This window comes from Euprymna scolopes, chromosome 6 (assembly GCF_053919585.1).
Source record: "Euprymna scolopes isolate OS-2025 chromosome 6, ASM5391958v1, whole genome shotgun sequence".
Lineage (NCBI taxonomy): Eukaryota > Metazoa > Mollusca > Cephalopoda > Sepiida > Sepiolidae > Euprymna > Euprymna scolopes.
This window is the reverse complement of record NC_136487.1, coordinates 6,755,820-6,769,012: the sequence shown is the minus strand read 5'-3', so window position 1 is coordinate 6,769,012 and position 13,193 is coordinate 6,755,820. Positions and strand designations below refer to the sequence as shown.

The following is a 13,193-nucleotide window of genomic DNA, read 5'->3' as shown; positions in this document are numbered from 1 at the left end:
GAGCTGCAGATGTCAAAAGATTTGTATGCTACCTCCAAATTCTGCAGGTTCACTGGCACCATTTTGTCTCAAACACAAATCTGGGCACAATGCAGCCCCCCCCCCCCCCATCATCCTTAACCAAACTTATTTAAAAGAGGAGACTTTATTAGGTTGGAATATAGGGAGATTCATCCACGTAGCAATAGCTCGAGAATTACTCCAAAGTTGGTGAAGACACCCAAGAGGCTGAAGATGTAGTTACACTAGCATTACAAGCATATGCTGTATTTTCGTGGACATTGGCAATGTTACATACCTAATGTGCTTCAACAAGTCATATCTTTATTTGTTGGTCATTTTTTAAAAGAATTACATTGATGAAAAGGGAATAGAATAAGCATTCCAATGATGTTAATTTATTTTTCTTTTATGCGTTCAATATTTTTATGTTCAAAGTTAAAAATGAAAAAACGGTAAAAAATGCTGACAGCAAAAAGGGAAACTGTTTTTTCAATGTTTACATTTCATATGTTACGTTTGGATACATGTGCACGGGGTCAAATTTAATTGAATATGGTTGAAATTCTACAGACTATATAAGTATAGAAGTCCATCTTTACTGGACTTTGATTTATATTTTTATGACTACAGGGAGCAAAGTTACGACCGAGCAAAGTTGACAAAGAAGATTTCAAAATTGATAAGATAAATCGGTATATATCATCCGTTTTCATATAGATAATAGTTTCAGAATAATTTTCATGTATAATATGTAAATATTTCATAATTATTAATTGCGCAGAATTTTCTTTAAAATGTTATCTTTTATAGAAATTCAAATCTGTTTCGGGAAAACAGTTTTTTATGCGCTCAGCTGACTAAAGAATAATAAAAAAAACTTTTTTCTGTTTTCAAAACAAAAGCAGAAAAAACAGTTTCAATTTTTATTCTGCGTTTGTCAATTTTAAAAAAATTATTTTCAAGTACTTAAAATTTGATTTCCAAACAATATTATTTTGTTGTTTTTAACGTTTTTAGTACACACATGCACTAAAAGCGTTAAAAAACAAAAAAACGTACTAAGTACATGTGTTTCTGTTATTATAAAAAAAATAACAACAAAAAACAAATATATAACAAATAAAAGGTATTTGTGCACTTATGCTAACATGCTGAAATAACGTTATTATTTAGAAACCCATGAGGAAGGAAGGGTGTTTTTTTTTTTTTTTGTTTTTTAATTATTCTGTACTTTCACCTAACAATTAAATAAAAAAGATATTGTGAAACTTGAATTTATTTTTAACTCTTTGTCAAGACCATCTTTTCAAATCTGTAAGACAAACGCATTTTTTTTTTACTGAGGATATCTAAATAATAATAATAATAATTAGGCAGTTCGATAAAGAATTTCATTGACCATTTTATAAATTTTTACCTTGTTTCCACCTTAACATTTTTCTTTAAAATGACTACTTTTAAAGGTTTTCGGGTATGCTGAAAATGAATATCGCATTTAAATTTTCTGCAAATAAGTAGCTTTCCAGATATTAAGCAATGTTATTTCTTACGTTATTGCTGGTGGCCATCTTGGTATGCGCGTTTGTGCATATTTTGTTGGGGGTGCGTTGGCGCGCTTATGCGTACCAAGATAGCCACCAGGGATAACATAAGAAATGACATTGCTTAATATCCGGAAAACTACTTATTTGCAAAAAATTTAAATGTGATATTCGTTTTCAGCATACCCTAAAACCTACAGAAGTTATCATTTTAAATGTTAAGGTGGAAACAAGATAAAAAAATTACCGTTTTATTTCTTTGTTTACATAATTGAATTTTCAGTAAAACAACAGAATAGAAATGACAAAAAAATACCATCAACTGGTAATATATATTTGTTGCTTATCAGGATTCCTGGTATCCTGGTACTGTGAAAGTTACATTGAGGATTCATGTAGAGTATGATTTATGGTTGCATCTCAGAAAATAGGGGTATATTTTGAGCCAGATAGAGAGGATTTACAAAATTGAAAATTGGACTGGTCCCAAAATGCATAAGTTCTGGTTGACTATGGGAATTTCCATCTTTTACAGAAATCCAAAATCTATATAAAAAATTTTCTTTGATTTATTTCTGAGATTAATTCATATCTATTCAATTTTTCTTGGAGGGGAGTAGTAAATACCGGCCATGAATGCTCTTTGGGCATTCAATGGCTACACCCAAGATTAAGCTCTCCTTTGGTGAGGAGGCAAGAAAATGCCTATTCTCAATAAAGCTATATTTAAATACTACTATAATACTTAGTTTTGTTCATAAATAGACACCCACTGTATGATACCATGCGCCAGTTTAAAAAAAATTGAAATTTGTATATCTGAATTCATAGCTTATGGTAAAGAAATACATCAGATTTGACTGCATAATCAGAAAAAGCACACGATTTTACATAAGAGTACCAAGTTTCATGAGAATAGCTTGAAAAATAAATAAATGGTGGCGAAATTGCCAAATTTCTTGAAATGTTGAGGTCCATAATTTAGCCCACTTATTCTAAAGAAAAATGTCCATGGAAAAGCCTAAATTCTCATAACGTTTGAACTACTAATGGTATTTGCATAATTCAAACGGTTTTAAGCATTTTTTACATAGCTCTTTTCATGCAAGTTGAAAAAAAATAACAATTATCTTAAAAAAAAAAAAAAAAAAAAAAAAAAAAATCAACTTGTAATGCTAGTTACACACCATAAAAGCTGATATCAAATCTATGGTTTTCACTACCGGTCCTGAAACTGGTTTCCCCATAACTATCTGCCATGTAGGTTCTGTGTTCATCCGGGAGTCTGTATGTTCTAGCGGAGCTGGCTCAACCCATCTTGGGTGAATGTCACCAAAGTCAACTCTTAATGGTAATGCTGTTTGACACAATTTTTATTTGATTTGCTAAGTTTTTTTCACAGACTAAAAATATGTTTATTGAAATAAAATTGAAATAATAATCACCTGTACCAACTTTCTTGTAAACATAACCTTTTTTAACACGTTTCTCTTCTCCTTTACGTGGTCGACCACGACCTCGGTAATCTGCAAAATAGAACAGACACACAACACTTGAAATAATACATGATTAAATAAATCCCGGGCCTGACACATAGATGTCGCCACTAATACAAAAACACAAAGCCATATGATTTTATAAAGTATTAATCTTTATGTGACACGTATCAAAATTTGAGTACAATGAGATTATTAGTTTACAAATTACACTTATTTTTCAATGAAACTAATATTGCAGATTTTAAAAACAATTGAAAAATCTAAATTTTGCATGTTGTTTTGTGATGAGAAAAAATATAGTTCAAGCAAAGTAATAGCTTGATAAGTATTATTGGGCCTCTGCTCCACCAGAAACAGTTAAAAGGTGACATACTGACTTTAAATGTGGTCATACTAACACGATTCAAGTTATCCAATCGTGCCCTGGAAAATATCAAAATGTTCACAAATACATTTTAGTAAATCGTAAATTGAAATCATGTTAGGAGTTTAAGATATGAGAAGACAACATATTCACTATTTTGCATGAACATTTGTCATTGAGAAAACCATATTCACAGTGGCACGTTCATTCACAGACGATCAAAAACATTGCATCGACAATTGTTCAACACGCCAAAAAGGAGTTTTTGCATGAGTATGCAACAATGAATGAAACATTTATCCACCACTTTACTCCACAGTTGAATTGACAGTCAGCTGAGTGGACAGCAGCAGGTGAAAACTGTTTAAAGCGATCAAAGATGCAAACATCAGAAGGCAAGATTGTAGCCTCTGCATTTTGGAATGTGCAAAATATTTTTTCATCGATTATCTTGAGAAAAGAATCATTAATAGTACACATTATTAGTGCATTTGAATGAAGAAATTGCCAAAAATGGCTACAAATGAAGAAAACACCACAAAATGCCATGATAAATATCATCCTGCCTGAGAGCTCATTGTTCAAATTCCTTGGCTTATTATAGCAATACACATGAAAAAATTGAAATAGCTTGAAATATTTCAATATTGGTATGCATAGAAAGAGCTTGATGAGCTAAGAAAGAATCTTTTTAAATTTTTAAAATCTGATTAAAATTAAGGAAGTTATGGCTATTTTTGTGCCTCACACGTTTGGATATTTTCCCCCCTTTAAGACCATATGCGTTTCGTCACATTTTTTACACTACTTTTTCAGTAAAAATGTCATATCTTTGTTAAAACACAAGACTAAGAAATGAAATTTACCATATAAGTGTATTTTTGTACAAGGAATCAGAATATGCAACTGAAAATCTCCCAAAGTTTATGGTTTCCAAATAATCTGCAGTAAATGTGCATAAATATGCAGCAATTCCTTAAAAATGCCATGTATCCATAAACAGAAAAGAAGTTGGAGAACTCAAAGTTGAATTGTAATGTGCTTTATGTACAAAAAACTTAAATCTAAACATAAGACCATTTAAAAATGAATATATTGCAATATTTCTTTGGTATTATTGTAGATTAACACCTTCTGTTTAACCCCACTCAACTCCTCCTGACCACCCCTCCAAAATGTGATCCTACCTTTTTAGGAAATTATGTATAAAATGCCATGAAAAACTTTAATGAAAGATAAACAAATTATTTTAGAATTGAATGTAAAATAATTTCCTATTACAGATCATTCTAGCATTTTAGGGCAGTTAACTGTTTTTTTTTCTATGGGAAAATATGCATGCTTTTTTTTTTTTTCTTAAGATGATTATGTGTAGTTTTAAGAGGGTTTCTATGCAATGAGAATATGGGGAGGGTTGCCATTCGGACTTTGAATTAATTGTAGGAGCTAAGGAAAATTATGTGTGAACATACTGAAAACTTGACAGAGACAAAGCTAACAAAAACAATATTAGAGGGGGGAGTGGTTAGTTTCACAAAAATTTAATGTAAAATAATTCACCATTTCCTGCCCATTCTAGCATTTTAGGACAGTTAACCAATTTATTTTTATGTGTATTTTTCTTTAAGGAAGGATCTATTTTTTGTTTGTTTGTTTTAGATGCTTGTATGTGGCTTACAGAGGTATTTTGTTGGGGGGGGGGCTTGCCACTCGAACTTAGTGTTATTGTTAGGGTTAAAGAGTGTTTTAGGAATACGAACCGTTACTTCATTTTTGTTTTGTTGTCCTAACTGCAAAATGCTGTTTCCATTTCAAATAAATATTTTACAGAAAGTTATATATATATATATATATGTGTGTGTGTGTGTGTATTCGACAGGTAAATAAGTCAGCAAATGTTATATTTAGTTTTAATTTAATAAGAAACTGCGTTGCGAAATTTCAAAGAAAATTCCATAAATTTGTTGATTTCTATTTTTGAGGTTGAAGGTGTTAATTCCATAGGCCGTTTATACTACGCTGGAGCAGGTTGTAAAAATATCTTTCGCTTAATAAGTAGAAAAAAAATAACGAAATAAAAAGCTTCCTAATTGTAGTTTGATGTGTTTTCTTTTAAAATTTCAAGAATATTGATGTAGATTTTGAGGGTTTGTATTACTATACACATAGATTCGAAAAAGTTGTGAAAAAACAAATATATAACAAATAAATGTTTATCAAAAGCAAGTTACTTTTCTACCTAACTGGATAATTTTTTAGTGTTTTTATTTAATGTAACATGTTTATTCAGCTTGAAAACAGTGTTTACCGATGTTTTGGAAAATTTTAAATGGCGCCCGACTCTTGAAACGGTAAGTTTGGGGAAAAGAGTTAAAAATAAAAAAGTAGACAAAATACTGCTAGAAACTCGCTCAATATATGTTACCGTGACATAGGCTGACATATATTCGGTGAGTTTTTAACAGTATTTTGTATAGTTTTTATTTTTTATTTTTAACTCCTTTTCTCAAATTTACCGTGTCAAAGAGAGTCGGGCCGGGCGCCATTTTTAATTTTCCAATACATTGGTAAACATTGTACGTTTTTCAAGCTGAATAAACATGTTACATTAAATAAAAACACTAGAAAATTATCCAGTTAGGTAGAAAAGTAACTTATCTTGCCTTTGATAACATTTATTTGTTATATATTTGTTTTTTGACAACTTTTTCGAATCTATGTATAAACGAGATTTTGATACTTATTTTGATTTTGAAAAAAAACATTTGTGGCTGTTCGCAGTAAAACATAGTTTTGAACTGCGAATTAAAACAAATTTAAATAATAAAAGTGCATGCAAGCTATATATCTACAAAAGTTTATTTTGTTTTTTTAACCATGTTTTTAAATTTGACGAGAAATGTGAGAAATTGCAACAGATTCATAATGCCGAATTGGTTGGGATTGTTGTTATTATACATTCTGAAAACCAAATAGTTCTAAACTAATGTTATTCTGATAACAAAATATAACATAAGAACATTTATATTCATATTTTCATGTTTTTCTTAATTTGTTCTGGAATAAAAATTAAAGAACGCGTGTTGTTTACACTGTGCTATTGCTGATTCTACAGGCTGGAGCTGCTGCTGCTGCTTCTAGTAATACTAACTTCATTTGACCAAATTCGAGAAATAGAAACAATTTTTTTTTCGGGTAGGTCCTTTTAAATTATCAATTACCGCGGTCCTACTCAACATAAAATAATTGATAAAGATAGTAAAAAGATTGATTTACTTACTACTGGGTGTCTGAAGAATTTTTTTTTCAAAATGTTCGATACTCATCATATTAAAGTCTTATTTTTAACACAACAAAAAAAGAAATGGTCAAAAATATTTCGGGCACTTGACAGTATTAAGATTAACACCTCTACTGATTGGTTCCCAAATTTCATGACAAAATTCTTCATACAATCACGGTACGGACCTTTAGAAAACAGGGGGGGTCATTACAAAACCTCACCGAAAACGCCATTTTATGACGTTCACATTTTTATCACTTTATTTGCTTAAAACTCTTAAAATATATAATGTACATTCATATTTATTAATTCATTTGAAAGTATATTCATTTCCGAACAAAACAGTAATTTGAAGATTTGAAGTGCTTTGGTTTAAAAAATATGGCTATTTTAGTAGAACTACCTTGAAATCTGTGATTATCCAAAGCGTTTTTTCGTCCGTGTGTATTACTACTTATTATTAACAGGCAATATGAGTTGGAACAAATACATTGAGGATATTGCCAAGGCTGCTACAAAGAAAGTGGGCTCTTTCTACTGTGCTAGAAAATTACTCACACCTGAGTATAAGCAACTATTTGCCCATGTAAGGAGTATTTTTACAACATCTGGAATGGTACTTCTACCACTAGTCCCTCAATCTTAGATAAGGTACAAAAAAAAAAGAGTCTCCAATCTAATAGGTTCATCACTATCAGCCAAACTTCAACCTCTGTCCCATCACTGCAATGTTGCATCTCCGCTTTACAAGTAATTTAATGGAATGTGCTCTGATGAACTCACAGCACTTGATCCCCCTTGAGGAATATACTCCCAACCAATCTGGGAAGCAGCAAAATCTCACCCCTTCACTATTGAGGTCCTTAGATGCTGGAATGCCTTTCTACTCTAATAGTTTCTTCTCTTGAACTGTCAGACTTTGGAATTCCTTCGATGTTTCTTGCTTCCTTGATTGTACTAATACATAAAAGTTTAAATGTAATGTGAACAAACATCTCGCTTCTCAACTTTTCACAATCCCTTATTAGACATGATCCAAAACAGTAGCCCCTTTCAGTCAAGTGGCAATACGCCTTGGTTGGGGATAAGAAATGGAAAAAACAAGCTGTGCGTGCGTGGACCCCCTCTTGTGCTGTATGTTAGATGACGCCACAAAAAATAGTGAAGAAATGATGAATGTGAGAAGCGTGAAGGGCTAATGTTGCCTTCACATTTTCGCCAAGTTTCAGAAAAATCTAATGGATGGGCAAAAAGTGTCATTTTTTTGCAATTTTGGGGCATTTGTGACCCTTTGAGCTTCTGGAACGCTGAATCCCAGTGAAAATTAACAAACATTGCAGTTTCATACCTTAAGACATGTATATTTGAATTCAACAATATGAAAAACTACTATATAGACATACATATCAAGTTTTTGAGTAATATGAAAAAAGAGCTCCAAAAATATGTTTTTTTAGCCCTAAAAATCCAAGAGGAATGCGAATCAGAATTTTGCCAGGGTCAACCATACTGAATTTATATTAAGAACAATGGCCTCCACATTTTGGCCAAGTTTCAGGAAAATCTAATGGATGGATCAATTGGGGCATTTTTTACCTCTTTTGAGCCCCTGGGGATGCCGAATCCCAGCGTAAATGGATAACAGTGCAGTTTCAGGTCTTAACACATGTATATTTGAGTTGACCACGGTGAAAACCCACTATATAGTCAGATATATCAAGTTTTTGTCGAGAAATATGAAAAAAAGAGGCACAAAAAGAGGCGTTTTTAGCACTGAAAGTCCCCGGAGACACGAACAAGAATTTTGCCAGGGTCACCCATACTGAATTTATATTAAGAACAATGGGCTCCACATTTTGGCAAGTTTCAAAAAAATAATGGATGGATCAAATGTTATGGGGCAAAATTTTTGACCTATTTTGAGCCCCTGGGGGCGCAACGGGAATTTTTGTAAAAAAAAGTTTTTCTCTGTGCACATCTATTTAATGAAATATAATTTGTGGCAAAATTTCAGGAAAAACTAATGGATGGTTATCTGGCAATAGTCTGGACTAATGAACGCACGAACTCACGGACACACAGATGTCACTGAAAACATAGGTCCTTCTCCGATAAATCGGGGGACCAATACAATATTTATTACTTGCTGTTAATGTCCCAGCCTTGTCCAGGAAAAGAGATTAAGTACAGAATAGTTATCATGGTTATGAATTTGGGTTATTGTTTTATGCAAATGAAGGTAACATATTTTGCTTGTAAATATGTGGAACAAAGTTTTGGACTTTATAAAAAGTAAATCATTATATTTTTCTGGAGTTTGTGACTGAAATGCAACAGGAATTTTTTGATTCAAGTAACATAGATGCAATGTGTTTATTTACTTCATAACATTTGCTAATTTTAAATCTGTCTAGTTTCAAGCTTTAATTAAAAAAAAAACAAAAAAAAACATACTGCCGAAATGTAATTTAGCATGAAAATTCTTTAAAAGAATGTAATGGTGTGGAGAATATTTTTATTTTTTTGATTTGAACAACCTGATTTGTGCACAAATATTTGTAACAAAGTTTGTATGTTACTCCAAAGAAAAATATTTACAAAATCATGTATGACTGAAACGTAACAAAATTTCATCTAGAATAATCCGAGTAAAAAAGAAATTGCATGGTTAATTTTTTGGTGGGTGAGGTGTGGAATTGACTTGGTATTGCTGAAAAAAATTATTACATAACCACATTTTTTAATTAAAAAAAAAATGATAGCATCTAAACATATTTCAACAACACTTTGAAAGTTGAAATAAAGTATCCTCACTTGAAGAAACTTGGCTTCAAAAGTAAAATCCGATTGCATAGTGGGAATGCCTGGTTTCTTTTCATACTTTTTTGAAAAGTTTAAAATCTTCAGAAAGTTTGTCACAAAAATTATAATATTTCATTCAACTCTTGTATATGTATAGTTCTGTGCATTTGTGCAAAAAAAAAAAAAAAAAAATAGCGAAATCGTTTGTATGCATCCGTTTCTAGGTTTAAGTAAAAAAAAAATATCCCATAAGTTTTATGAAACGACTCCAATTAGTCATATGCGATTCTCATGCTAACACATATGGATCCGTGTGGTTCTTAGAGAATGCAGAGTTTGAGTACACTACTATAATTTTTAAGTGATTAAAACATTTCTATAAAATTTCAAAAACACTTTCACATGAAAACAAAAAAATGCTTACGTGCATCAGAATTTGGGAATCCAATTTTTTTCTTTGACAGAACAATTCTCAAGACATGTTTTCGTTCATCTTTGCGTGGCCGACCACGACCACGATGCGATACTAATAATCATAAAAAGAGAACAAGAAAATTGAAAACATTCATGAAATGTTTCAGCATTTTCGAGACGCAATGTGTAACAAAGAAAGTACAAGGTGAAATTCAATTGCATGTGATACTCTTTTGGAGGTTGAAAGTTTGATCCTCAGTGCGGATCAGTACTACGAATACAATTGCAAATTATTTAAACCATTACCTGGTCATGGCTGATGGAAGAAGAGCACGTTACCTTTTTGGATTAAATAAACGGTTCCATATGAAATTCTATGTAGATTCTAGAGTTTGACAGAAACATTGCAGAGTTCAACAATATACACATGAAAAAGTTCAGTGATTAACAACCAAAACATTGTGAGAATAACACTCAAGATGAGAACAGTTGTCTAAAGCATTTCTCTTAACAAATACCCCGGATATCTTAGCACTAAGTGAGACTAACCTACACTCCTCCATTCCCTCTAACCACTTTAACATGCCTGGATATCTCCCACTCTGCCGTAAGGACTCTGACAGACATATGCACGGACTTGGAGTTTACATTCGTAATACCCTTCCCTTGACTAGAGAAACAAACCTAGAAACAGATGATCAAGCCTTTATGTGCTTTAGACTAAACGTGCAACACAGTATTAGCTACTATTATTTTCTCTACCGCTCTCCCTCGACTCAGGACTGCTCCATAATAAACAAAGTATCTGACAGCATAGACACGGCACTGTCCCTCGACACTAGCGCACAAATACATGTGTTTGGTGACTTTAATGTCCACCACAAAAACTGGCTTGGATTCTCTACTCACACAGATGCAGTGGGCAGCACAACCCATAGCTTCGCTATATCTCACTCCCTATCACAAATTGTTACGTTTCCAACCAGTTTCCCTGACCAGGAAGAACAACACGCATCACTTCTGGATCTGTTTTTGACCACAGTTCCCGATGACTGCATAGCGAAGGCCCACAGCCCACTCGGGAACGCTGATCATGCAGTGATAATGGTTGAAATCGCCCTAAACTCTAGACCCAAAACTGAAGAGCCAGTGCTCAAAACAACGAGATATTATAATAAGGCTGACTGGGAAGCCATCAGGGAACTAATTAGAGATGCTCCATGGAAAAATATTTTCTCTCTCCCTGCTGAACAATGTCCAAACGAGACCACTGACTGGTTCAAAACTGCAATCGAAGCGCATGTTCCCATGCGGAAATTTTATAGTAAGCCCCACTCTCCCCAATGGTTTACGTCGACTTGTGCAACTGCCATTACTCAAAAGCAGCATGCATACCGTAGGTTTAACCGACATAAGTCCAGTTCAAACAGACTGAAGTATATAGAAGCTAGAAATAACGTTAAGAAAGAAATAGCGACAGCTAAGAGAGAATTTACGGAAACCACTAAAAAGCGCATTGAAGCACAAAAACTAGGAACTCGAGACTTCTGGAAAATCTACAACAGTGTAGTAAATAATGGGCAATCAACAATTCCCCCACTAGCGAACAATCACGAGGTTGTCTCCTCAGCAACCGACAAGGCTAACATGCTTGCCAGTCGGTTTGCCTCAAACTCCACACTGGACCCTTCCAACCACCCCCTACCTGACTTTCCTATGCGGACAGACGCCACACTAGACGATCTGAAAACCACCCCTGCTCAGGTGCATGCTATCATAAAAAACCTTGACACCTCAAAAGCATGTGGACCCGATCTTATCCCAGCTGTGCTATTAAAAAAGTGCTCAGCCGAAGTAGCTCCAGTTCTCTCCAAACTCTACAACAAATGTCTTAATGAAGCTTGCTTTCCGGGCTGTTGGAAAACTGCTTCTGTTGTACCAGTATTCAAGAATTCTGGCGAAAGGACAGACCCATCAAATTATCGCCCCATTAGCCTCCTCCCACTTTTTGCCAAAATATTTGAGACCATAATTAACCATGCTCTAGTCCATCATCTTACAGATGCTAAACTACTGACTGACAAACAATATGGATTTAGACAAGCCCGTTCCACAGCAGACATCCTCACCGTGATCTCTGAATGTATATACCATTCACTGGACAAAGCGGGGGAAGGCAGAGCGGTAGCTCTAGATATATCTAAGGCTTTTGACAGGGTATGGCATGAGGGTCTCCTCAGTAAAATCAGATCATACGGTATCACTGGTAGAATACTTAACATAATTAAATCCTTCTTAGATAAGAGAAAAATCCAGGTAGTCCTCGACGGTCGCACATCTAAACAATATGATATAAATGCGGGAGTGCCCCAGGGTTCTATCCTTGGACCTCTATTGTTCCTGATATTCATAAATGACCTCCCCGACAACATTGCCTCTGAGATGGGTATATATGCTGATGACACTACACTCTATGGCAGACACGACAGGAAGACGAATGAGCACATTTCTAAAGAAATGGCAGAAACACTAGAGGAAGACGTCCAATCTGTAGTGGAATGGGGACAAAAGTGGTTGGTCGCGTTCAATGCTGCCAAGACTAAACTAGTTTCATTCAATAATTACAAGAAACCCTCTCTACCACCCATAGCAATGGCCAACGACTCTTTAGCTGAGAATCCATCTTTCAAACTCCTTGGCCTAACGTTCACAGGAAACATGAGTTGGAACAATTACATTGAAGGCATTGCCAGGGCCGCTGCAAGAAAGGTAGGCTCTCTCTACCGTGCTAGAAAACTACTAACACCCGAAAGTATCCTGTACCTCTATAAGGCCACCATTCGCCCATGTATGGAGTATTGCTGCCACATCTGGGCTGGTGCATCTGCTACTAGTCTCTCGCTCCTTGACAAGGTTCAAAAGAGAGTCGCAAACCTGATAGGCCCTGAACTGGCATCTAAGCTTCAGCCTCTGTCCCATCGACGAAATGTTGCATCCCTCTGCCTTTTCTACAAGTATTTTAGTGGTGAATGCTCTGACGAACTGCAATCACTTGTGCCCCCACGACGCGAGCACCCTCGACAAACCCGACAGGCTACTAGATCCCAACCCCACACTGTAGAGGTCCTTAGATGTAAAAGATCTTTTTACTCCAATAGTTTCTTCCCCAGAACCGCAAGACTCTGGAATTCCATTCCAGGTCCCTGCTTCCCCAACAGTACTGACGTGCAGAAGTTCAAGTGTAACGTGAACCGACACCTTGCTGCCCAAATCCCTACATAGTACCC

General features: G+C 34.5%; 2 protein-coding genes across 5 annotated transcripts in view; one reads left to right on the top strand and one right to left on the bottom strand.

Moving 5' to 3' along the window:
* Positions 1-13,193, top strand: part of LOC145277481 (uncharacterized) — a 367,340-nt gene that overhangs the window by 85,364 nt on the left and 268,783 nt on the right. The gene's annotated exons all lie outside the window — the stretch shown is intronic.
* LOC145277482 (uncharacterized) overlaps positions 1-13,193 on the bottom strand; it is a 64,357-nt gene that overhangs the window by 29,548 nt on the left and 21,616 nt on the right. For 2 of the 4 annotated variants that reach the window (XM_080128857.1, XM_080128856.1), the window contains exons 3-4: positions 9,917-10,018; positions 2,990-3,070 (exon numbers count right to left, since the gene is read on the bottom strand). In XM_080128857.1, coding sequence (XP_079984983.1) covers positions 2,990-3,070; positions 9,917-10,018 — 183 coding nt within the window. The remainder of the gene's footprint in view (positions 1-2,989; positions 3,071-9,916; positions 10,019-13,193) is intronic. The other 2 variants (XM_080128859.1, XM_080128858.1) reach the window with 1 other exon arrangement.